Source organism: Lytechinus pictus, chromosome 4, assembly GCF_037042905.1.
Source record: "Lytechinus pictus isolate F3 Inbred chromosome 4, Lp3.0, whole genome shotgun sequence".
Taxonomy (NCBI): domain Eukaryota; kingdom Metazoa; phylum Echinodermata; class Echinoidea; order Temnopleuroida; family Toxopneustidae; genus Lytechinus; species Lytechinus pictus.
In genome coordinates this window covers 13,919,206-13,947,118 of record NC_087248.1, presented here as the reverse complement: position 1 = coordinate 13,947,118, position 27,913 = coordinate 13,919,206, and the positions used below count along the sequence as shown (strand labels likewise).

Genomic DNA, 27,913 nt, shown 5'->3' with positions numbered 1-27,913 from the left:
TGGAATATCCGAAGACCAAAGAGATCTGAGTAAAATTATTATACAATTTTCATAATATTCACTATCTACAGCACCTCCTTATGTAAAACTAAAATAAAAAATATAAATATATTTTTCATAATTATGCAGACACTTTTGCAGGAATAATCGAGTTGCAAATGAATTGGTATAAATGATAAAAGTACTGTGAATTTTATTAGTATTCTTGTTTCAATTTCATGCAAAAAATACAATATCCAACACATGCAACTTTAGAAAAAAATACATGTATAACCCAAGCACTTACCAAAATAATTTTACGAAAAATGTTCTATGTTACCTTGTCATGAATAGTTTAAGATAATATGTTTTAAGGTGTAAGTTTACCCCACCCCTATACCAACCAAATAATAAAAACAGACACACCATGGAATATAAAACAAAGGATTAAAGCACAGTATTAGTGCATTACAGATGTAGAATTACAAGAGGGAAAGGCAAAGGCCCTACAGTGAGCTAGTCTGCTGTGCAAACCCTTGACTCGAATTGCATAGCCTTGTGTACTGAAGGCCCTGAAACAGTATTTGAATGTGCTAGTCTTTGCATGGAGACCCACTTGTTGATCAAAGTTTCAATCAGGGTCTGTGCCTGCAGACTAACAATGAGCTCTACCTAACTCTTCCCATTCTATACAGGAATGACATTTTTTTTTACACTTGTCACTTAAAATCTTACAAGAAAACCGTGCAAGTTTAGTTTAGATGAAAGAAACTTGATTTCCTCTGGCAGATTGTACAGTACCTTGTTACCTTGGCCCGAGGAAGCACAATTCGACTACATCCAAACCTTCCAACTTCCAAAAGACATCCGCAATATTTCTAGTCTCACCATTTTCAAAAGTTCTCACAATTCGACTACATCCAAACCTTCCAACTTCCAAAAGACATCCGCAATATTTCTAGTCTCACCATTTTCAAAAGTTCTCACAATTCGACTAAATCCAAACCTTCCAACTTCCAAAAGACATCCGCAATATTTCTAGTCTCACCACTTTCAAAAGTTCTCTGAAAACCTGGTTATTCACACAAGCTTTACTTCCCCCTTATTTAGAGGTTTTCAATTTTCTTTTTCTTCTCGTATTGCACCATGAGCATCTTTTTATGATGGATACCTGGCGGCGCATTACAAATGTTTGTATTATTATTAATATCATTATTATTACTACAGGTAGGGAGCGCTGTGTATGTTATACATCATAGGCAGCACCCCCTGAAAATGGGTGTAAAATTTAAAATAGGACTTTTTCAATTCACTTTTGGTACAGATTTCTTAAGAATGTGAATTAATATTCATACCAAACAAAAAGGATGTTGTTAATGCACTTTTCCCCAACTAGAATATATACACTCATATCAAATACCACACCTTGATTACATTTTTAGTCTCACTTTTCAACCTTCTGTGTAAGAAATAATAATAAAAAGTGTTCATAAGACATATACATAGCTTCGCCTGATTTAGGCAACTTCTAATTAATTGATACATCTTACACTCTACAGACTTGCCTAAAAGTGAATTTTTATGTTAACTCTGTATGGGTGCCTGAGGATTAAACCCCTGTTCCACTATCAGATCTGAAATCCCGATCATTAGATTAGCGGAGAGCAGGATAGGAATCAGTTGAAATCGAGAGCAGCTCAAAATCAAGTCTTCCTATTTCAAATATGGAACAGAGAATTTATACAACATTGGCTTCAAAACACTGGGCCCTGAATCACAAAAGATGTGCATTCAATATATAAAGTAGCCATATTTAAGTCTAAAACAAACCATGTTCAAAACCTTACAATCAACTGCGAATATTGATTGTGTTACAACCCTTTGGCCCGTATTCTGAAGTCGGGTTTCATTAGACCCTGGTCTATAAACTATGTGCTAAAATTATGGGAAGCCAAAATGTCCGAAGTTGTTTACATTGTATCTTTCTTATGTTCACTGTTTTTTTCTTTCTAATTCTTGAATGTAGACTATCTTATTTACCCTTCCCAGGCAGTTAAGAATGATTTGAGAGCCAAATGAGCTGATACATCGAACCTTTTAACATTAAAGATTTATGCCACAATTGGCTATCCATAGTAAACCACAACTTAAAACCAGAGTTTAATTTAAACCTAACTTCAGAATATGGGCCTTTGTGTTTGCTAGTAGGTCCATGGTGTTACAACCCTCTGTTCTGATGAAAATACTATCACTTGCATACATTGTGACACCTACCTCTGGGAGTAACAGTATAAAGGTGATATGGTAGCAATATTTAGCATTACAAGAGCAAATAAATAATCATTATATCATCCAAGTCTGCTGCTAATGATACTTCCAATCAAAATCGAGTACCAGCAGCCACTGGCCCGAATTCTGAAGTCCAGTTTAACTTAGGCTACGGTCTACCTCGAGTGTAGATTCTTGATGCTCCACTACACTTTACCACTGCTACACCTACCAGAACCCTCAAAATGAATAACTTGCTCTGATACTCCAAGTGACAAAGGTGTCATTTTATATGGGGAAAACATAAAACTCATGTAACAAAATGACCTTACAATTGGTACACAACAAATATTCTTACATTTCATTAGGCCTACATTTCATTCTAATTTCACTCCGTGTCCATCCTCCGATCACTCTCAAAATTGGTGATTTAGAGACAGTAGCAATTTCCTCACACATATCAATTCACTGCCGATTTCAAAACATCGTAAACGCAAAATTGTGCATATGCTGGGATTGCAGCTCAAGATCTTGAATATTTATGAGTATTCCTATAGATCAGGATCTGATAAATGAATATGCAATAGCAAAACAGAGCCTCCACGAACCATCACTTTAGTTAGCTATGGTCCAACTTTGTGCCAAGATTATGGGAAGCTGAGAATGTTAACATGTTGTTCACATTGCATTCTTATTTTTCTTATTTCTTTGCTTTTCCTGAATGCTCTTAGTGGTGAAAAAACACCCTATTTTACTTGTCTAGAAATTTTGAATGAATTGAGTGTCAAATGAGCTGATATTAAAATTGAACCTTTACTGTTTAAATTTTTGCATCTCAATTGGCTATCCATAGTTAAACCACAACATGAGATCAAAGTTTTAATTAGGCTTGAGTTCAGAATACGGGCCAATACATGTATGTTTAATTTAGAGTACCACAGCCTCATTAAATGACATTAACTGGAGTCTAAAATTACTCAAACAGTCCCTGCTTCATTTATTCTAGAATGCAACATTTTTATGTCCAATACATGTCCATGTACCAGCTATTATGACATTAAATTCATTCCACTGCCAATGGAAGTACTTGAACAGAGAACAATTAACTACATGTAGAGTATGACTAAGGTTAAAGTATTTTCTTCATTTGGTAATCATACGCTATCTTTCAAAAAGCTCACTTTCTGTCTTTGGTTCAAAGCTTATAAACATGTTTTACATGCAGTGATATATATGCAACATCATTATGATTTTCTCTGTCAGTTTGTAACTAGATCAAACTTCCTCTGCGTATAGCCTGTCCACATGCATAGCATTGCTTGTTTCCATGCATGAAACTCTTATTTCTGCGCATTTGCTTTCAATAAAATGCCATCTTTAAATCAGAAAATTTCATGTTTTGCTCTTGCTTTGTGTCAAACTACAGTGATGCATCCATCTTCACTGCTCTCTTAAAAGCAAAGCAAGGATCTTTGTCCTCGAAGCAATAGCCCCACATGACCTTGGTTAAGAGGTGATGCCCTTCATGCCATCTGACTTCCTGAGACGTGCGCACATCGTAAGTCTGCAGTCAGAAATTTGATCTTCAGGACCTCACTCGTTTCTACTACCTTTCTCTCTTTCAAAGCAAAGGACGATGAAATACTGACCCTGAAATTCTGATACATGTAGACTGGCAAAGTATGATTAAATGCTTTAGTTCAAAAGTCTGATACATGTAGTCTAGCATTTCAGCATTTTTGCATGCACATGAGCGTCAGTATGACCGCTGTTGTACAATTTTCATCTCATTTCTTCCAGAAGTTTGGATCTTGCGTGAGTCTTCTCTGGAAGGTTTCATACCACTTGGTAAGGACATCAGCGGGAAGGTACTGGATGCCTGGTTGAGGGGTCATCTGATCTTGGCTGATGGCGAAAGAAGAGGCGTAGTTGTAGAAGTTCTCCAGCATCTTCTGGGTGAATTGTACAAAGGATTCTACATTTGATGCCTGTTTGAAAAAAAAAAATGAGACTAAGTTTGCATAAAAATCCATACTGTCAATATCATTATAAACAGAAACACCAGGGGCCCGTTCCATAAAGAGTTACAACTGTTGTAACTTTGCCATCGTGGCAACTACCATGGTAACATTGATTATGATTGGCTACTGAGCCATGTTACCATGGTAGTTGCCATAATTACAAAGTTACAACAGTTGTAAGTCCTCTATAAAACAGGCTCCAGATGTCCGCAAGAATACACTGGGCAAAGGGAGATTCACCTTCAAAATGTAACAACAAAAAAAAGCCTTTTAAGTTACAAAAGAGCACCTGTAAATTTTAAAATTGGCTTCAGAGCACGATGTACTTTTGAATGCAAAAAAGTGGGTAAAATAGTTCCTGTGCAATAAATATCAATGAGGGCCTAATCAATCTCAAAGATATATGCGGATGCTCAGCCAATTGTGCTTTAACCCTAAAAGGACTGGGGGGGGGGGGGCCATGAGGCCCCCCCTCGACGCTTCGCGCGATATTTCCGAAACAAAAAAAAGATAGCGCCGTATAATTTTATGACTTTTTTTCTTTGAAGTCTCGCACAACTATTGAGACCAAATACGCGACATACGGATATAGCATCGCAACGTCCCGTGACTTTTTACGAGACGATGTCATGCCGAAAATGGCTCATTTTTATACTTTGTGTACAAAGTCTATGGGAGATGAAATTCATAAGACAGTGATTATTTATCGTTCTAATTGGTCTGCTTAATGAATTTAGGGTTTAATTTAGTTGTTAAATGGTCTGTAATAATTTCCATTGAAAAAAAAGAAGAAAATTTGAAGTGAAACTGGGTGTTAGATAGGCAAATGATGTTTTTCATGAATAAATTTGCATATTTTATTCATAATAAATAAAAAATAATTATTTCCAGCATTTTTTTTTATACTCGCTTGTAGTTTATGTGGTAAAGATTTCAGCACGATCGCGCGAACGACGGCCGAGATCATCATGGACCCCCCCCCCCCCCCCCCAGTCCTCAATACATCTCAAACAGCCCAGTCCTTTTAGGGTTAATCAAATATTGCAAACCCTAAACAGTATCAGAATTGGAGATCAATACTGAATGAGATCATCGCTACTCAGGATTATGAACTGAAAGTTGTGTTTTAAACCTCACCTTGTGATTCAATACATTATTAATGTATTGAAACAAAAAACAAATCTGACCATGATTGCTTCATGGAGGGCTGCCAATATTTCACTCATAAAGATCTGGTAAGTGTTTCACAAAAGGACATGTCTGATGTTTTATCCAACAAGTGCCATTTTATCTAATAGTAATACCATAGTAACAGTGCCTATAAGCCAATCAAAACCAAGGAAAGTTTTCAGAGCTGACAACTTGTCGGATGACAAATGTTGATGAAACCCTTCCCAGGAATACATACTTGTGTATTTGCTGCAGGTGTTTGCTGCTTCAACTCTGTCAGAGGCTCAACAGCAATCCCTATATGGGCTGAAGTGGAGGGGAGCAGTGCATTGGCCTGTTGTGCTTGTGTAAAGAAGTTGTTTGGTGTTGATTGCACTAGGGATGAGAAGAGCACAAAGTTACTTGTTGGTTATAAAAACAGCACCCCATAACGATTAACATGCTATTAAAACAGTCTATCATCACTATGAAAAAGGTCTGATAAACTTGGAGATTTGCAATTGAATAGAGAGCGGCTAAGCTGCTAATACCCATTTATTTATTTTTCATTAATGTATTTTTATTTCATTTATTCATTCATTCATTCATTCATTTTTTAAAATTTATTTATTTATTTATTCATTTTGTTTTTATTGGGGGGGGGGGGGGGTGGGGCTGAAAAATTATTTATTAGGAGATACTACATGTAACTGTATTTATAATTGAAATTCTATTATTTCATTATTTCAAAATATGTATTACCTCTTTCTAGTCAAGATTAGATTAAATGTATTTGTGAGAAATCTCTTTTATTCCCTCCTATTGCAATAGTTCAAAAATTTGATTGTGATAATTTTCAAAGAGGAAATATCTGAATGGCTTTAGAGAGAAACAGTGCTCTGTATTTGTTTATCTTCAAATTTATACACAATGCCTAAATGTATGTTCAGGAAACTTGCTTTACATTGTGCCCTTTATTTCAAGACAATCAATCAGTACTGATTCAAAAGCAAAGCGAGAATCTTGAATACTCACTATTTTTTAGTCCCGATATCTTAAAGATAACACTGGGTTTCTCATTGGAGATGTAACCCAGGTTGTGCCACGTCATTCCGGTGGGGCTGGGCTGGCCGAAGTGGACCGCCGCTCCTGTACCCTCCGGGAAAGCTGCAGCACCTGTGAGGAAGACAATGACATGATTGATGGAGGCAGCGTTGTCAATGTTGAAGATGAAGTGGGTGGGATCAACTTGCTGTGGCTCACCTTGCACCTATATGGAAATAAAAGTTATTCAATATGTAAAATTATAACAAATATTGATTTCAATCAGAAGTCTCAGATATACAAGAAAACCTTAATATCTTGAGAAAATACATTGTACATGTAAATGACTACATGTATCTTCACCAGAACAAAATATTTAGAAAATAGAAAAGATAAGTCTTTTGCATCTACTGATTAAAAAGTTTTCTATATATCTTAAAGCACCCCCCCCCCCACAGTGCATCTACAGTATACCAAAATATTACTATATTCCATCAAATGAAAAAGTATAATCTATAACATGACATTCACAATATTGTTTTTTTTTCTCAAATTCTCCCTCCAGCGAATTCCCACGACCTGTACTGCAGTTAAAATCTACATGTAAAATTGTAATTTGTTTACCTCCATTCACTTGTGTACCCTTCTCAACTTCCAAATGTGGTTTTTGGGTACCCGGTAATGAAATAAATTATTCATAGTTTTCACTTGTTTAAATGCTCTAGTCTTCATTATTTAACTAGATGAATGATGATACATATTTTGCCTCCACTTCTATTTCTATCAGGCATAATTCCCAATTCATCACAATAATTGCAGTTTTATCAGTTTGGCTTTGTGAAAATAAATAAAGGCTTTGTCTTGTCTGCTCTTTAGAACTGCTGGTAGTATCAGTATGAAGAGATTCTAGTTAGGAAGCCTTTCATCAGTAGAGGTGTCAGTCACAAAGTGAGAATTGTCCCAGGAAGTCAGGATATCATCATACATGTAGTCCACATGACAAATCATGTTAATGATAAAATGAGATTGTCCTTGTTTATGAGGACAGTTTTTTTTCCACTTCCCCCTGGGGGAACTAGATGGCAATTACAAGGGATCGATGAGTGCTAAAAACAGATTATGTGACCTCAAAGCCCCCCCAGTTAACCTGTCTACTTCTTATGACTTGCCGTCTTCCTATTGTCTGTTATGAGACCTGATAGGTTTACATTGACTAGCACGCTCGATTGGTGTCGGCCACCTGTCCGCAAACTTTCCTCGATTTCTTGTGTGGAAAAGTCATTTATAAACAAAGACAATCCCTGTAATTAAAACAGGGACGATCCTCATTTTCAGACCAGCGCCTCTCCTGATCATGAAACAGGTTTAAGATGAACCAACTCCATGCATGGTCATGGTGGTAGAAAATGGATAGATATGTTTTCCTTATCATTGGTTTCCAGAAACGGGCCCATGGCCCGTATTCTGAAGTCAGGTTTAAAGTTGTGGTTTAAGTATGGACAGCCAATTGTTACATAATCACTAACAGTAGAGATATCATACTTTAGCTCATTCGGCTCTCAAATTATTCATAATTGTGTAGGAAGTATAAATAGATGATTGTCTTCACCATCGATGAATCAGGAAAGAGCACAGTAAACATAAGAAACATACAACTTAATAAAAAATTTGATACTTTTGGCTTCCCATACTTTAACCACAACTTTAAACCTGAGTTTAAGTTAAACCCGACTTCAGAATACGGGCCCATGTGTCTGCGGAACAGAGACTGAAGCTTGGACCAGCCTTGGTCTAACATGTAATGAACTGCACAGTAAGCTGAACTTCCTAGCATACATGTACATTGTAGATCTAGATATTGAAGTGAAGTTAGCACTTCAAGGTGCAATATAAGCTCTTGACCGATTGCCCAGGGCTCAAAAACTTGAATTTTGGGTATACATTTGTGCATGCCCTCTATTGGTGGAAAGTTAAATATGGCATGAAAAATTTCCATTTTTCAATCTGTATTTTTGATTTAGAAAAAATAATTAATATGATGATCAGCTGTAATGGAATCTGACAGTGTCAAACAATCAAGCATTTGTTCCACAGAAAAAGAGAAAATCAGTCAAACATTTCATTGCCAACCTAACTAAGTTATTTGCCAAACTGGAGCACTTGCTCACTGCAACTACCCGGCCTGTGGGGAAGCTACAGGTAGGACTATGGTATACCAATGCAGTACACGACAACACACACTTTAAAAAATCATTAAAATAACACTTTTGTGACCAAAAACACTAATTTCCATTAATAGCAATTTAATTTTCATTAGTAACTGGGAAAACAATTTTACTCACCAGGGGCCGATTGCACGAAAGGGTCATGTCACCCATCTTTTATGATGTGCTATAAGCGGGGAGTTTTTAAAATTTGAAATAAAAATGGGGGACACAAAAGACAGTCCTTGCAAAGACCCTTTCATGCAATCGGCCCCAGAGTGCTCAAAAACTTGAATTTGGGGCATATTTTTGTGAAAGCCCTCTATTGGTGGAAAGTAATATGGCAACAAAATTTTCATTTTTCAATCTCTATTTTTAAAAGAATCAAATTTAAAGGTATAGTGTATGATTGGTTGTTCTCAGAAAAGGGCAATGAATCAATTTCAAAATTATTACATTAATTAAATACCTATATTATTGCTCGATTTTATCACGGAAAAAAAACTTGCATAACTTTTCTATTTTCATGATATTGAGGGGTGAAACATGTATTATATATTTATCGGTTAACCGTTTATACTTAGGACCTTTCTATTGACGCCCTCTCGGGTTAAAAAATAAATTGATCTTAGAACACTGTTCGAATAATGCATATTCATTACGACGTCATGCATATTGATGAATACGTCATCGCGCATGCGCAGTATCTAGAAATCCCCGTATGTGTGTAGCTGAGAAAGCAAACGTCGAACCAGGGAAGTGTTCGAACGGTGCGTGCAAGCTCAAAGCGCCGATGCCAGCCGGCTAGCGACTTGTTTACGCTTTGCACACAAGCTACCGGTTCACATCACAGTCACAGGACATTATCATCGCATGCAAAGTACGTGAGTATAGTCTACACATATAGACCGAATAGTGCGTGTATGCGAGTATCGAAGCACGTTTTGGAATTTTAATTCACAAGCAGATGATGAGCAGAGAAAATTGAGGGATGGGGCAGACATGACGTACTCGGCAAGATTTCAACAACAACAAAAAACAGTGACAAAATAGCTATTAATTTTGCAGCCCTGCAAGGAAACTTGCATCTCGATTTTTAATAATGAGAAGTTCAGTATTGCTCAGCAGTAAAAGTGTGATTTTTATCTGGGGATATATATATACAGGACCGAACTCTGTGCTATAGACCCAGAGTTATTAATTCTTCTTTATTTGCTTGTTTAAAAAGCACAGTCACATGCAATCATAAAAATATACACACAGTACAAATAATAACATGAGTACAGGCAAGATACAATGTGTATTTGGGTCTCTAAGACGGTATTTACAATGAACGCGTGGGGAATCCGGGAAGCAAGGTACGTGAAGAAGACTACGCAAACTTGGAGAAGCAGAAGAGAACAGACCAACGTAATGTGTAAGCATGGAGCTATTTATAGCCCCATGGTGTATGATTTGTGTATCAATTTCGAGGAGATCAACTCGCTCACACACACTCATGCGAGCCCATGAGCCGGAAAGTTGGGGGCGGCAGAAGAGAGGGTGGTAGCCTTATTACCAATGGACAGATCTAAAGCTATATTCTATGGACGGATGGAGCAATCTCCTTGGATGGAGAAATGACTGAAGATCGAGTGAAGAGAATGAATGATGGATTGATAGCTGGGCCTGGGTATGGGTGTATTGTATCATCCGCCCGATCATCCGATGGATAGGCCTACTGATAACCCCCCAGGAGGGACGGATTGAATGGATGAACGAATGGATACCAATGATAAAATGATGAAATAAAATGAATTGGTGGCTGGACAGATGAGCTGGTCATGTAGAAAAAATAGCAAAAAATACGCATTCGCTCTATGTTTATTTGAGAAAAAATGTAAATGACTGCTTGTACGTGCTTGGCGGTGAAAATGACAATTACACGGCTCACACTTTGTTTGGGGGCATGAGAGGAACCACTTGCTACGGTCATCGCAAATAGATTCTCTGCCTCTTTACAAAATGAAATGGAAGTTACAGCACTGTTAGGTATATATGGGTTTCGGGATGGGTTTACCCAACTTGTGCGTACATGATATGATCTTGGTACAGGTAGAGGCAGCTGCATGCATTGGCCTTCAGTTTTTTTCATAGTCTTACGGATTAGACGTAGGCCTATAGCTACCGTTTCGTGTTCTACCAGTGGTATGGGGTAATAGGTACGGCAATATGGGTCGCGGAACAGTTTTCAAAGTGGGGGGGGGGGGGGGCTGACCATTCAAAATATCACAATCCTAATGTCATTTTTACGTTTTTTGTACACTGTTTTGGAAATAAGTGAGGGGGCCGGGGGGCTGAATTCCCCCAGCCCCCCCCCCCCGGACCCGCTTCCGCGGCCCCTGAGGCATGGGTTGTAGGGGAGTTGCACCATGGTCGCACCAAGGAGATATCACTCTAACTCCTTGGTCGCACACAAAGTGGTCGCTAGCTACTTCCACATGCTCGTCCCAGCCTCTGCCAAGATTGAAACTTCATAGAGCAAGGAAATTCTGAGATTTGCTATGTAAACAATACCGTAGATTCTGTTTCGGCACGACCAGTGGCGTAACAGGCGGGGGGGGGGGGGGGGCAAGCTGCCCCCTAACGGATTTCACTGAAGAAAAAAAAAAAAAAAAACGGGGAAAAGGGAGGGATATTTTAACAAACATAAGGGTGAAAGGGGAAGGGGAAAGAAAAGGAAAGGAGGAAAAGGGAAGGGCAAGAGAAAAGTGAAAGAAAACGAATATTTTTTTTAATGGAAAAGGACGGATATCGGACGGAAAAGGAATGAAAGAAGAACATTTGAGAAAGAAAAAATCATTCCGAAATAGGCCTATATTTAATGCAATAGAAAACATAGCGGTAAATGAAGGTCGGAATGGAAATAGTCAAAAGCTACATTGGAAATCAAAGAAAAAAGACAAGAAAAAAAATTAATGACACAACCGGGCTGCCGAGGAATGAAAATAAAGAGTGGGGAAAAAGAAGGACTGCTTACAACATAGTGCTATAAACTTGCTAAATTTTATTCAAATAAGCTACCGGGGCAGTTGCCCCAGACCCCACGCGGTAGGAGCTCTTCATCTATAACCTTCAAATGGCTCTGTAACGCTCCTTGTAGGGACCATTCCTTTAAGTTCAATCACTGGCCTACAAGTGGTTCTACACCCAAGAAGTAATAAAATAAATTATAGGAGACAACGTATGATGAAATGAATGGAAACAATGAAATGTCAATTTCGTTGGGCAATTTTTTCTAGCTCGATTTGCTCGCGTGCTGGCGACTTTTTACAAATTTTCCCACATTGCTATGTTTGGCCACCTCAAAATATTCGGTTCAACTGGGTTGAATAAATGTAATGTGTAAAAGCTATATTCTGTATATACCTGCGATTTGATTAAAAAACCGGCAATCTGCGAGGTTTAAATGGCTTTGATATCAAGAAGGGGAAAGGGGCGTCACATAAATAGAGTACATGCAATGTCACTGCATGGCGTACATGTTGGGGGCGGGGGCTTGGGGACCATCCGCCCTCAAGAAAGAAGATCTGTGACCAAGATATAGAAATAGAAAAGATGTAGAAATAGAAATTGAGAAAACAATGACATGAAAGAAGGAATAATTTTCTGGATTCCCTCGCTTAGTTCACTCGCACAAAAAATAATGTTGTTTGCGTCGAGTTGTTGGGTCATTTAACGCTAAGGCAGTGGCAGCATGGAGTTGAAAGTGTGGGGGCTGAGCAGAAAGGGTGAAGGGGGCTGGCCATAAAAAAATCACATGGCATTTTTTTGCGTTTTATCTTGCTATATGTTTAAAAGATGTAGAGTAACCCGAACCCCTCAATTCATAGGTTCCAAAATATGATATGCTGCCGTCGTGAAATAGGGGAAAGAGAATGAAAGAAGTATCTGGACTATTGAATACACAACCAAAGAATACGAGGTCGAGACGGTCCGAAGTGATAGCTGGGTGTAAATAAACAAAATAAAATACCAACGAAAGTTACACAAAAACAACAACAAAAAACAATCAAAATGGTAGAATACATGAAAAAGTGGGTGTTATCATTAAAGGGCATAATTATCCTGTAACGCATTTTTAGAGTATATATAGAAAGACGAATTAAATGTTGTATTATATCCGACGCCTTTAGCTCCACGGCGTCATCAACATTTTACAACTCAGGCGGAAAATAATGTTGAAATCATTATTGATGATAAAGTAAATTTACTCATCTATATATGGCTTGTAAGAATAGTTTGGGGCGGGAAAAGCCTACCTTTGGAAGTAAAGATGACATTCTTGTTTGAAAATGATGGGCAGGTCCCGAGGTTTAACGGATATGAGATGCACATTTTTCATGTTGCCGATGAAAATATTCTTGCCTATTATGTTTTCATAAACTCCAGGAGAAAAATGATAATTATACTTGTGAATCCTCACTGAGCGGTAATTCGATATGTAGAAGTATATGAATGCACAGCGGCCACGGGGCAATAACTCACAAGTGATATATTTCTTTGAATCTAGGCATATACCAAAATAAAGCTCACACTTCACTTTTGGATTCCTACTTTTTTCCCTTTCTCAAGGGCCGCGAAACGGATTGGAAAGTGTGATGGGGTGGGGGCTGCCCATGCAAATAATCATAATCCGATGGTAACTTTTACGTTTTTTTGCAGTGCGTGGGCCGCAGCCCCTCCCCCCGTTTCCGTGGCCCCTGTAATACTTTGATTATTTGTGACATTAATTTTTTCTTACGGACCAATTTAATTCATAAGTTTCCGTGTAGCCCTTCTCCCCCTTTTTGGCTGATACGTTTCAAGCATTTCTTTGCTTTTGGAGTTTTACTCTGCATTTTCTGCATTGTTCATGATAGTTATATGCTTTTACATTCTTTATGTCTAAGTCCTATCTTCATACAGTTAAAACATTGTCAATTGTATTTCAGGCCGTATTATGATTATGCTACATGCATTGTAAATTTATTTTGTTTATCCAATCAAGAAATCGAAAAAAAAACTTCCAAAAAAGAGTTGGAGAACAATATTGAAATAAAAGAAAGTCCCTTTGAAAATGTGAACATGAAGACTATAGACACAACCGGATATAGGAATTGTATAGCAACGAAAATACAGAAAGATAAAAACAATACTGAATTAATCAAGAACTCATTAATTCCAAATTGACAATGATAAGTGACCAATAGCGTAAAATGGGCAAAAATTGAGTTGGACAGAATGGCGTATCGGGCAAATGTCTTGACATTCCTCATAACAAAACACTGATTGTGATAGATTTTGACCTATTATTGAGATGATAATTTATTTCCTATTGTCTCTCAGTTCTTTCCTATTCTCTTCTGTTTTCTTAACGGGGATTTTTTTATGGGCCGGGGGAGGTGTCCATGGCCCTCACCCCATCTGTAATCCAGCGATTTCAACAGAATATAATTGAAACAAAATATCTACATGGTAGACAAAAATTTTAGTCATGATAGTTCATATCATTGATAAATGATAAAATAATGACGAAATACCATGTGTGGTGAGCGGAAACAATGATGGAACGTTCTGTTATTTGACTATAACAGATATAGGTTTCCATCCCGGGGGTGGGTGGGGTATATATCCCCCAATATAATAATAATGATAACGATGGTGTATTAATAATAGTAATAATAATGTACGTAATTATCATGACGTTGGAAGTGATGGATATCGGATTTACGCACTAATGACCATTTATATTGTTTTTCTCATTATTTTTCTCGAAATCAATTTTTCTTCTAATGTATTGCTATTGAATGAAAACATTCCTTTCGGGAAGTGATACTAACTGCGAATTTTTTTTTTTTTTAATCCAAGATGAAATGAAATAATATCCTCATGTTTATATTTTTATACATGATATTATCATTTTGAGATGTACACATCCACGCAAGTAAGCGCATTGCATGGCCTGCTTTTTGTGTTCCGTTTATTTCACCACCCTTTTAAATTTTCTCGAAGTTTCCTTTATTCAGGTTCATGTTGTAAAAGGGTGGAGAATATATAAAAAAGAAATGAGAAGTGAAATTTAAAAGAGTGCATGAAAGGTTTTTTTTTCATCCATGAATACCGATGACAGTTCATGCAGGGCTGTCGCGCTCGACGTATCATCCATTACATGTACGTGAAAATTAAATGCTCGGGTTTGTATAAAAACTATTATCTTATGCTTTATCTTATGCGCTGTCATTGATTACTCATCGACATACATAGATTGTGATTAAAATCTACAATTTTCATGTCAGACTGAATATAAAAAAATAAGATAGCGCTTCGCGCTCGCATTATTTGAAGAGTTTAGTTGCAAAAGGGGTTAGGTCCACTTTTTACCATTCCGAGAAAAACCATGTTTTTTATTCTCACTTACTGCAATACTCTTATGAGGAACTAAATTGTCATGATGTACTACCCTATCATGTGAACATAAAATTAGGTATGAAGTAAATCTACCTGTCTTCAATTTTTTTCTATATATTCTTTTAAAAATTATCATTGTGGACCTAACCCCTTTTGCTACTAAACTGGAATGAATCCAATCTATTTTGATTAAAAAGGTGATTTATTTTTGCCACTTTTATTCACGTTTTCATATGATTCGAATTTCAAAATTTCGTTGTTTTCATCAGAACGACTAAAATTTTAGAGGATTCGAGACAGAAAACAAAATAAATAATGAACAATGGACCTAACCCCTTTTGACAAATGAGCTCTTCAGAATAGTTTGTTTGCAAAAGGGGTTATAGGTCAACTCCAAGAAATTTATTATTTTTTTTAATTCTCCCCTATTGCAATATTCTTATGCGAAATTTAATGTTTGTGATACCCTGCCATGAGAACATAAAATTGGATATAAAAGAAATCAACCAGTCTTCATATCTTTAAAAAAATTCTGTGTGGACCTAACCCCTTTTGCAACTAAACTGAAATGGACCTAACCCCTTAAAAAAAAGTGATTTTTCTTTGCCATTAGATCAATTTTTAATGGAAATTTCAACTTTTTTTGGAATCACCTTATAGAGCTACTACAAATCTATACATTGAGACAAAAAAAAAATCATATTTGATGAAAAATGGACCTAACCCCTTTTGCAAGTGGGTTCTTCATTTATTGAGCATGATACTCTTCCTAATCATATTATGGTTATAAATAGTGGCTAGAATGTCCCTGTTTTATGTCTAAATCTTTAACAAAAGTCAGTTTGCGCTCCGAACAATATTCGAGATATTTTGTTCTTGGTCTGCCCGTATATTGACGAAAGAAGTAAAGATGAGGAACACTAAAGCCTAATGACTCATATCTGTCGGCAACCAATTACCTCACCCTCCGCCACAACCTGCCCCTTCCCGGAGACGGCGCGAATAAGCATGCACCTACTAAACATTAGCACTATTGTCAGTCAGTTTTTTTTTTTTTATTGCAGCTCACGCGCTCGTAGGACTAAATTTAGTTTACTCAAGTATATACTCGACCCCCTATACATGGGCGTACAGAAAGGGCTCAGGACTCACGGTCCCCTCTAAAAGCTGTACCTCCAAGAAAGAAGGATGGGGGGGGGGCACTCAGTATATAATGCATAGTGGGTATGTGCCGCGAAGGGGACCCCCATTTTTTGACACTCAAATTTCCGTTCCAAAGCATAGCATTTTTGTGTTATTGAGAAAAGAACAAAGAAAGCCGCTCCAAAGCATAGCATTTTTCTTCTTATCTAGAAAAAAAGAAGAAAGAAATCCGCTCGAAAACTTCGCATATTTTTCGTTACGCCGTTCCGGTCGCATTGATCTGCTACAATAAGCTGCAATTTTGGTAAAAAGCGGCCGCAGAGCGCTGTCCGACCACCTCTACGCGAGCGCACTCGGCGCCCGCCGGACTCGCTGCATCATGCACGCATGCCCGCTCCATAGGGATACATACGCACCATAAAAGCGGGGGGGGAGGACAGGGGGGACTTGAGGTGGGGGGGGGGACGGTTCCCCAAAATTTTTTTGTTTCAGATAACCTTTTTTTTTTTTGCTTGTCAATTTTGTTTCGTGCGTCCCCCCCCCTAAATTCACGTGGACCCCCCTGAAATGTTTGTGGTCCCCCCTAAAATGTAGGCTGATTACCTTTTTTTCATTTTCCTTGTCAAACAATTTGGGTGATCCACTTTCCTAAAATTTAGGTTGATAACCTTTTTTTTGGGAGGGGGAGGGGGCTTGTCAAATTGTACCTGTGTCCATCCCAAAATTTCAGGTGGACCTCCCCTAATTTTTTTTGCTTCCACCGCCAATGATACGCACTCACACGCTGGCGATCCGTTCCAAGGACCCCCATTTTCACAAACATTTGTAGTTCCAAAAGCCCGTTCCGAGGGCCCTCCTCTTTACAATAAGCCCGCTCCAAGACCCCGTTTTTAGTCTCGCCAGCGGCACACCCCTACCACTTTTTTTGGTCGAGTGCCCCCCCCCCCCCGGGGAGAAAATAAAGACAGAAAAAAGAAAAAGGGTGAGGTATAATAATAATCATGAATATACTTTCAAAAAATTACATTTATGCTCGCCCGCGAGCAGATTTTTTAAATCGTAAAGCCATACACCCCATTGGAACGAAAGATGAAATGAAATCCCCAAAATATAACAATATTCGTGATGTTCTTCGACCCAAGCACGTAGGCAGCTTGACATGTCATTGATTGACTCGTAACCTTTATTATAGCTGGCCTCAAAATAAAAGAAACGGAATAGTAGGCTATATATATAACAAACAAGATGAATGCCTCTGGCCGTCTCACCTGCATCACGCGATTCAATATAGCAGCAGTGCTGATTTTGAAAACTACTATAACTCGCACAAGATGTTCAGTGATACTTGGTTACTCTTATTTCTACGTTTTATGAACTAGACCCATACACTTATAGAGATATGATGGTAATTCAACAAATACCCCCAACGTGGCCAAAGTTCATTGACCTTACATGACCTTTGACCTTGATCATGTGACCTGAAACTCGTACAGGATGTTCAGTGATACTTGATTACTCTTATGTCCAAGTTTCAAGAGAAAGATCCATCAACTTTCCAAGTTATGATGGTAATTCAACAGATACCCCCATTAAGCCAAAGTTCATTGACCTTTGACCTTGGTCATGTGACCTAAAATGCGCAAAGGATGTTCAGTGATACTTGATTACTCTTATGTCCAAGTTTTATGAACTAGACCAACACACTTTCAAAGTTATGGCAGTAATTCAACAAATACCCCAATTTGACCAAAGTTCATTGACCCTAAATGACCTTTGACCTTGATCATGTGACCTGAAACTTGCACAGGATGTTCAGTAATACTTGATTACTATTATGTCCAAGTTTCATGAATCAGATCCATAAACTTTTAAAGTTATGATGGTAAATCTACAGATACCCCCAATTCGGCCAAAGTTCATTGACCCTAAATGACCATTGACCTTGGTCATGTGACGTGAAACTCATGCAGGATGTTCAGTGATACTTGATTAACCTTATGTATAAGTTTCATGAACTAGGTCCATATATTTTCTAAGTTATGATGACATTTCAAAAACTTAACCTTAGGTTAAGATTTTGATGTTGATTCCCCCAACATGGTCTAAGTTCATTGACCCTAAATGACCATTGACCTTGGTCATGTGACGTGAAACTCATGCAGGATGTTCAGTAATACTTGATTAACCTTATGGCCAAGTTTCATGAACTAGGTCCATATACATATTAAGTTATGCTGTCATTTCAAAAACTTAACCTCAGGTTAAGATTTGGTGTTGACGCCGCCGCCGCCGCCGTCGGAAAAGCGGCGCCTATAGTCTCACTCTGCTATGCAGGTGAGACAAAAACAGAGCACGCGGTATTGTAGGTGGAGGCTGTACATTTACTGATAGAGGTAGTCTATATAGGACGCACAGTTATTATTTTTCCTTCTTTTTTTCAAGAGTATCATAAATAAAGACATCATACAACACGTGATATGAATCATAATGAGCAAATCAAAAAACGTGATAACAGTTTAGTGAACGGAATTAGAAAAGGAAAAGTTGTGTATAATAAAATGTAACTAAACAGGAAGAAAGAAAGAAAGAAAATAAGAAAGAAAGAAAAAAAAGAAAGGAATTAGGAAGGAAGAAAGAAATACGAATAGCCATTTTCTTTCCCTTTCACAAGCATCCTTACACGCCTCCGGTCCTGCTTGCCTAGCCTTCCATACACTGAGGAAGTAATAAAGAGAGAAACGAAATATATGAGAGAAAGGAAAAAATCTCTCATATACACACACACACACAAACCCAAATCACCGCAATTTGAAAGAAGTGGGGGTAGCCGGGCTGAACATGCATAACGTCATTGTCGTGATGGTCACTGCACGAAGCACGTTTGACCAAGGATTTGACATGTCCGCGGTATCTGATTCTTTGAAAGTGTGCATTACAGGGGCCTGCACGTCCAAGGCATCTTCCGTATTTACACACGCTTTCTACGAAATTGAAGGAAATATAGGAACAGAACAACCCTGATTTCAGTCTGCGCGGTCAACGTGCAGCAAAGCGGGACTTTCCCCGTATTGTTGACAATGTGATCAAGGTCGATCGTACGTTTCAAAGTAAATGTTGTGCACACGGCACGAATCTGGGCGGTGTTGTCTTGCACTGATCGGAAGTTATCGAATCATTTGGTCTCAAGGTGGCGCTCTTCATATTTCCTTCCTTCGATTAACCATACTTCCAAATAAAGCAGACAATTCGGGACTTCTCATCTATTTTATTTTTTTGGAAAAACAAAACAGTACATTCTGGCCAATCCAGGCATTGTTAGGAATCAGAACTTGTATATCAATATTGCGGAAAGCAAAGCGCGAAATATGTTTTAAAAAATTGAATTAAACCAATGTCACAATTTACCTTTAATAAGAGCCAAGTTGTATGATTTAGCTGTAATGAAATCTGATAGTGCCACACATGGAGAACAGAGAATAAGGTTACCGGTATATCAAAACCTTCTTGTTCATTGAATGAGTGCACTGCCACTGCACTGGAACAACGTTAGATCCGGGGGGGGGGGGGGGGGGTGGGGGGGCCACTTCCATTGACGAGTGGATACCATGCGCGACCATGGGGTCCTGAAAAGCACCCTAAACATGTATTTTCCTTGACCCCCTAAACAAGTAGTGATATTTTTATTGCTATGTCACGGACGTCGGTAGTCAGCCTACCTTTACCCACATCATTGGGTTTAGTACAGCCCCACATCTCGCCCAAATCGTACTCTAAACACGTAGTGTTGACTCTTGCCTTGGGGCAAAAGTACATCCTTTAATTTTTACACCCTCGCAAATTTGACCCTATACACGTACTACGGTCTACGTAGCTTTCCTAGCGAAAATAGATACCCTTTTTTCATTAATTATTTTAGTGTTTTTGACACCCTTAATCACGTTACGTACGTAACGTGCCCTATCTTGAAAAAGACATCCTTTTTACGTGTTTTTTTGGTCGCGCATGGTATCCACTCGTCAATGTAAGTGGCCCCCCGGGCGTATGGTAAGTGCCCCCATGTCTGCGCGCGCGCGGTCTCCCAAGTCTGCGCACCCGCGTATCTGCGCGATTCTAGTAAAAGAGGATACGCAACGAGCATGAAATTTACACATGCAATACATAGACAGGTATTCATAAAAAAATCCGACTCAAAATGGTGGAAAAATAATGAATTCAGGGAATTTCATGTGACGGCCTCAAAATGCAGCCTTTGTCATCAAAATCCCTGAATCGTGTGCAAAGTGAATGAGTGCGCAGACATGGGGTACCATTTTTTTTTCAATCTGAAAATGACTGCCCAAAGGTTTTTTCAAGAAAATCTTATATTTTCTTTCATTTTTTAATGAGAAATTTGGTACACTCACTCTTTATAATGTAAGGAATACTATTAACCAAAAGATTTTGTGAAATAAGAAAAAATTCATGATAAATCTTAACTCAAACTGTTAGGTGCGCAGACTTGGGGCCCACCATCATACTTAGTCTTAGATACCGGTGTAAGAGTAAGACTAAGACTAAGTCTTTTTACAGAAAACAAGGTTATATCATTCATAACCTTGTTTATTGAATAAGTGAAAAAATAGAAATGATTTTGACCCCAGCATCGCCCCGAGAGTTTTGCCATTTGATTCACTTTAGGCCTACGTGCACTTGAGCAGCTCCGCCCGAGCTTCCCGTCGAGCTCGAGCCCCCGCCTAGACCAAAAGCTTCAGTCTCTGTATTTTGGTTGTTCCGCTGAACTGCGTTGGCTCACTCACCATACATAGACTGAAGCGGAGGGGGCCCCTACCTACAGCCAACGTATAGTGAACTAGCGTTTTATAGATCGCGATTTAAAACTTTTTTTAGGCAAAATTGACATTTTCATGGTTTCCATTATCAGTGTAATATAGATAACTTAAGCTAATTGCATACCTTGGGCCGGAGTTATTGAAAAAAATCCTCTGGATGATTGAGAAATCTGTCATCTAAGACATTTTCACCTGACCTGACGGTTTTTCTTGCAAGTTGCCATCTTGAATGACGTCATTATCGTTATTAACTTTTTCATGTCTCGATTTATCGCGATTATAACTAGTATCGTTTATCTTCGTGTAGTGTATCGTATCGTATTATTTTATTCGTATATTGCCATGTATAACGTTAGGTGTGCTGATTGCTGGTGGTAATTTTATTTGATTCATTAATTCATTTTAGTAATTATGGCTGACTACTGGTGTTGTAATTGTGACCGTAATTTGAATAATCATCCTAATAAAAGAAGATCTTTGAATGCAAAATTGGATCACCGTGATTACACCACTGCTGACGCTGTCGAATCATTGGGAATTAAAGTGACACCAGATCAAAAATCAAAAAAATTCATTTGCGACAGATGTTGCAGAATAATTTCAAAATTATCTGAAAGCAATTCAAATGTAATTGAAAATAAATCCAAATTAAAGAAAATTAGTAGAATCAATGTTTACCTGGGGAGGAAAGTGAAAGTGACCAGCTATGCTTCGCCATTTCTTCGGAAGAAACGAAGAAGACTGAGCCTATATTTTGGTGAAAAATTCCTGCGCTTCCACAGAGATTCCAAGTTATGACAGCCCCTCCCCCATATTCACGAAAGTGTATATTTAAAGGATGTTTGATTCGTTTAAGGTCCATAGTTATCATCATATTTAAAAGTCATTGGAATCTTATATTAAAAAATTGAATTATTATAAACATATTCCCATTACGCAGTGGATATAAATTAACCTCTGCAATAAGCTAAACGTAGTGATTGTCAAGGCCAAATTAGATTAAGCGCGGGGCAGAGCGGCCGAGTGAGAAATTTTTCATCTTTAAAATGGAAAAACTTGGCCAATTTAAGCACCTTGACTGCATTTAAAGATAAATCCACATACTAAAAGTTATTGACCATTTGATAATTAAAGAATATTTTTTTTCTGTGTTGAAAAGTGTGGGGGGAGGGGATGCATACCCCCACCCCCCTCTGGATTTACGCTCGTGTCATGAAGAGTAGACATATCTCACCAATCAGTGGAGTGACTACGGGGGACATGGGGGCACCCCCCCCCCCCCTCGGCTGGCAAAAATATTTAAAAAACGGGAAAAGGAGAAAAAGAGGGAGAAGGGAAGAGAAACGTAGCTTTTGAGATATGTACATGGATATGGATTCCTAAAATAGGCCTATTGTCCTTAAAATGTCCCTGTTTGGGGTCAATAAATACAAACATTTCAGCAGTTTTGCATTGTTTAGCGAGACGGGCACGTATCATAATTACAAAAAAATGCTTGTGTCCCTTTTTAGGTCTGAATATCAAAGATTTTCAGCTCGCGCTTGGCGCTCGCATTATTTTTTATCAGTAACATACATATCCGTTTAATGGCACTGCCCTTAAAATGCCTCTATTAGTATACTCATTTTGTTTTGCTGGTCCCCCCATGCCGTGACACACGGTACGCCACTGTATGGCCAATGCACTAATGTCAACGTAAGCACGGACTGGAAATGTTTTATATTTAGACCTTAAATGCGGCAAATGTAGTAGTCATTAAAAAAAATCAATGTCACTACATACAATAATTTTGAAAAATCCGAATACAAGGAAATATATTTGGTGTATATTTATGGACTTGGAAACGGGATGATTTAGAACCATTTAATCTCCTTAAACAGGATTATTTATCTCATCAAACAGACAACGCAAGCACCAGTAGGGACTAACATTTAAGCAAATTATGTTTCATAAATAGTTCTGAAATAAAAATACACGTAATATAATTTCATATATTATAACATACTTTGTATTTTTCTCTCTGTGTTTTTCTTTCTTTCACTGCGCCTCGGGCACCCTGCCGAGTGGATTTGGCGCATTACACATCCATTATTATTATCATTATAACATAGGTCGACAATAATTCTTCTTTAACCCCACTTTCTTTCTTCCTTTCTCTTTCTCTCCTTTTTTTTCTTGCCAGCCGATTGGGTGGATCTGAATTGGCGTTCACTCTGTGTAGCATTAATTGGTCTGATTGTCTTTAAAGTTTTGCGTTTTTAGAATAGTTAGACCTAAAGGTCCTACATGAGAGTATAAAGGTCAATATGGATCTAATATTACGAGTCGTCTTAAACAAGCAGTATAGCCTCTATTGTGGTGATAATAGCGACGCAAAGGAGACACTCCCCTTTCCTTCAAATTTGAATGGTTCGATGATAAAGCCTATAATTGGAGCCCTCAAATAACACTTTGAATAGATAGCTATTGCAGAATTTTAACATCATTTCTTAGAGTTTGTTCCCCCTTTTTTTTTGGGGGGGGGGGGTGTTTGAAGGTTTCTTAATCAGACATTTAAATATGATAGGTATAAAGATGTTGGAAATGTCTTTTCAAAATTGACTCATATCCCCCTGAGACGACAATCATAGCAACTCTGTACAGCGATTTGAACGTATAGGCCTATACGAGAAGATCCAGGACTTGACTGTGTGGATTGCAATAATCGACGTTATACTTAATTTCAGTCAGTGTTCACATAGAAAAGATTTAAAAACATTGAAATAAACAAATGCATTCAATGTGGCCAGTCATCAGAATAGCCCAACACAAAATAAATAGTGTAAAATGAAAGAAGAATAGAAAGAATAAGGTGTAAATAAACGTAATAAATTGTGTATTTGATTTAACTGGGACTGTATGTCTGGTCAGTTGGAGTAGTGGTCTATGGGAACTTCTAACCTATAAAAATATTTTCTGTTAAAATCATTTTTTCACTCATTTTATGTTCAGTGTTAGACTAGTATGCAGATATAGCATCATATAAGTGTTTTAGTGCCATTTGATATTCAATTGAAACGATTATGTAGTATAAATAGGCCATATGTTTATACTGCTTGAATTTAAGTGATCCACAAACCTAGATCTGGGTCTAAACGATGAAAGCTGCATTTTGAATGTCAAAGTTAATACTACGGTAGTTATCATTTTCCCAATATTTTATAATAAAGTAGGCCTATTAAAAAATTAATAACCTTTGATTTCCATATCGGAAAGACGGTGAAAATCGCCGACTTTCCATGTCCAGTGGGGAGCTGGACCCACAGGTCTCTCCCGTCCTCCAAACACTGTAGCGCTTCCCGCTGGTCAGGCTTGAGAGTGAAGTGTTCCCCGAATATCCCCTTGGCTACAGCATCCATCATGCAGGCCTTTCGTTTATGCTGCTTGAACTAAAGTGATCGTTTGATTGTCGTCTGCTACTTGTGATCGTAGCGGTTTCGCTCGCATAAGGAGCAGATCGTATAATATCGAAAGCAATATCGATATCACATTCGTGATTGTTGACGCCCTCTCCGTTCGTTTGTAAATATTTCACAGTTTGGCTGCCATATTGACTATTTTGATCGTGTTCAACCCAATTAAACATCGGTAAAGTATAATTTTTCATGCCTTTTATTAATCTATATCGTTTAAAATATTGTCTTCACTAAATATCATGGTTTAAAAGTTTGATGGCTATAGCCTATACATCCTTAGATTGTAAATTCGATGTGTAAAATTACATCAAACTTTGGACTGTGAATTGACAAAAGGGTGGGAATGAGAAAACATGCGAGCCCACACGTATACCCTACCGTCGGTTAATGGGGATTACAGTAAAATGTCAGAAATTGTTGAATAAATCCCCAGAAACGACGGTTATTCCTGTCTAGCCCCCGCCTTGCCCTTTGCTTTGGCTTAATATAATACCGTAGGCCTATACGGTATAGGCCTAGTGCGACTTGAACATGCGCCCACATATTAAGATTCGTGTTTACTGCGACAGATTTCGATCTAACTCAAACTGTTAGAACTTAGCTAAATAAATGTAGAATTCTGAGTAATATTCCACTTACCAACCTCCCAGCAACTAGACAAGCAAACATTCTTGCGCACTTGCTTTGCTGACAAATAGAAAATATGAAAGGGGACAAAAAAGCAGAACGATCGAGAACTTCCTGGCAGTGGCGGGCACGATGCGGTGCAGTTCACGCAGCGCAGCCCCAGCTACGCGCCGGGCCGGAGCTCGGAGCTAACTAGCGCTAGCTGTAGCTCAGCTAGAACTTCGTGTATCGTGTTGGCGAATCAGGGGCGGCCGGCGGATCAGGGGCAACAAAACGGGGGGGGGGGGGGGGGGGGGGGGTGCTTACGTATACGTTATATCGTATTTTAAACAAAAAACATATACCGTAATTTGCATCTGATTGTTATTTTTTTTTATTATTATTATTATTATTATTATTATTTTTTTTTTTTTTTTTGGGGGGGGGGGGCATGGTCACCCTCCGCTTTCGGCTCGATCAGCCCCCCTATATATACCCAATTTTTTTGGGATAGGCCATATGACATCAATTTTTGCATTAAAAAAATATTGGCGATTCATGCAAGTCCGTAGGCCGATCGAAGCCAGGGAGGGGGAGGGGTTCAATTTTTTTATAGCAAGAAAAAAAAAAACAGGGAGGAAAATTAACAGCCTTTCCGGGACGAAATGGCCATTAACAGTTTTTGCCGATGACCCTTTTCTTTGTTCATTTGTTTTATTTATTTGTTTTTAATTTTTTTGTTTTCCTAATTTTTCATGGCCAACAGTTTGGACTGATGACCCAACATTCGCTCTCCGCATCCCCTAATTATTCATGTAGGTCTATATATTTTTTGAGTCTCTTGTTGTCGTGATGAAATTCAGCAGCATATTGTCCTACAACAAAACTAAAGTCCGATTTACTGCAGTCCATATCATGTACTAGATACCTATTACCTCTTTAATTCTGTCTCACTCACCCCTCGATCTCTCTTCCTCAACTTTTTAGTTGCTTAACTCGTTCTATCTTCCTTTGATCCCTCTCTTTCTTTCGCCGGCCATCACTTTAAACAAACAGCTCTTTCAATTTTCTCTCACCCCGAATCAGTTTCTCTCTCCTTACCCTTTCTCATCTTAAAATCCTGGGGAGCATTTAATAGGGGGATGTAGGACTTGTCAGACATTTTATCCGACAAGTCCAATTTTATCTGACAGTTACCACAGTAACAGTGCTTCTAGCTCAGCCAATTAACATCAAGGAAAGTTGTGAGATCTGACAACTTGTCGGACAAAATGTGATGGATATGAGCTTTACAAAATGAAGGGATTTTCCTAAAAGTAAACCTCGCCAAAAATGGCTTTATACTGTTTTTATTCACTTAAATACTCAGCCAATCACCCGGTTTTGTGATAAAATAAGGAATCAACCAAAAGCGGCCGTGATCTTGATGTTCATTTAAGTTTTATTAATATGTTTTAGAATTATGATGACACTATACAATAACAGAAATCACCGTGGTAAATGCGTTCCGAGCAGTGAACGGCGGGAGGGGGTGGGATGAAAGCAATAATTATTGACCTATTAAAAATTTGGGGGACACCCCCACACCTAAGGATATGTATACGGGAAATATAACCATGTGCATAAAGTCTTTTTATGTTTAAGTTAAAGGCCTCTAAGGACTTTTGTCAATGGCTATAATAATGAACCTGTTGTGTTATACTAAGCTATATATAGTCCCTATAGTTAATATATGCAAACGCGAGAGAGCGAAGCGACCGAGCACATTTAATGAAGTTGGGAGACATTCTAACAAAACATAAATAAATAATCTCATGTAAGCCCTAATTGAAAAATGAGCGCGAAGCGCGAGCAAATATTTTTTGTTGGAAATTTCATGTATTTTGTCCTGAAAATTGAACATTCTGAGCAATGTTTTATCGTGAACAAGATGTATGTGTAACTAAATAATTACGGCGAGCGCGAATCGCGAGTAGAAATTTTTAATATATGTTCTGGCCTGATCGAAATTGGACTTGTTAAAAAATCAAACAATGCGAGAGCAAAGCGCGAGCTGAAATTGTTTCTCTCTCCTTACCCTTTCTCATCTTAAAATCCTGGGGAGCATTTAATAGGGGGATGTAGGACTTGTCAGACATTTTATCCGACAAGTCCAATTTTATCTGACAGTTACCACAGTAACAGTGCTTCTAGCTCAGCCAATTAACATCAAGGAAAGTTGTGAGATCTGACAACTTGTCGGACAAAATGTGATGGATATGAGCTTTACAAAATGAAGGGATTTTCCTAAAAGTAAACCTCGCCAAAAATGGCTTTATACTGTTTTTATTCACTTGAATACTCAGCCAATCACCCGGTTTTGTGATAAAATAAGGAATCAACCAAAAGCGGCCGTGATCTTGATGTTCATTTAAGTTTTATTAATATGTTTTAGAATTATGATGACACTATACAATAACAGAAATCACCGTGGTAAATGCGTTCCGAGCAGTGAACGGCGGGAGGGGGTGGGATGAAAGCAATAATTATTGACCTATTAAAAATTTGGGGGACACCCCCACACCTAAGGATATGTATACGGGAAATATAACCATGTGCATAAAGTCTTTTTATGTTTAAGTTAAAGGCCTCTAAGGACTTTTGTCAATGGCTATAATAATGAACCTGTTGTGTTATACTAAGCTATATATAGTCCCTATAGTTAATATATGCAAACGCGAGAGAGCGAAGCGACCGAGCACATTTAATGAAGTTGGGAGACATTCTAACAAAACATAAATAAATAA

The 27,913-nt window shown here is 38.1% G+C and overlaps 1 protein-coding gene across 1 annotated transcript; it reads right to left on the bottom strand.

Annotated features, from left to right (window-relative positions):
- Positions 1-169: 169 nt before the first annotated feature.
- Positions 170-24,464, bottom strand: LOC129258975 (protein Hikeshi-like). Its single transcript, XM_064098994.1, has 4 exons — positions 24,300-24,464; positions 6,453-6,687; positions 5,677-5,813; positions 170-4,235 (listed from the first exon to the last, which is right to left on the bottom strand). The coding sequence occupies exons 1-4, from the start codon at positions 24,462-24,464 to the stop codon at positions 4,035-4,037; spliced, it is 738 nt and encodes a 245-aa protein (XP_063955064.1). The 3' UTR covers positions 170-4,034.
- Positions 24,465-27,913: the final 3,449 nt, after the last annotated feature.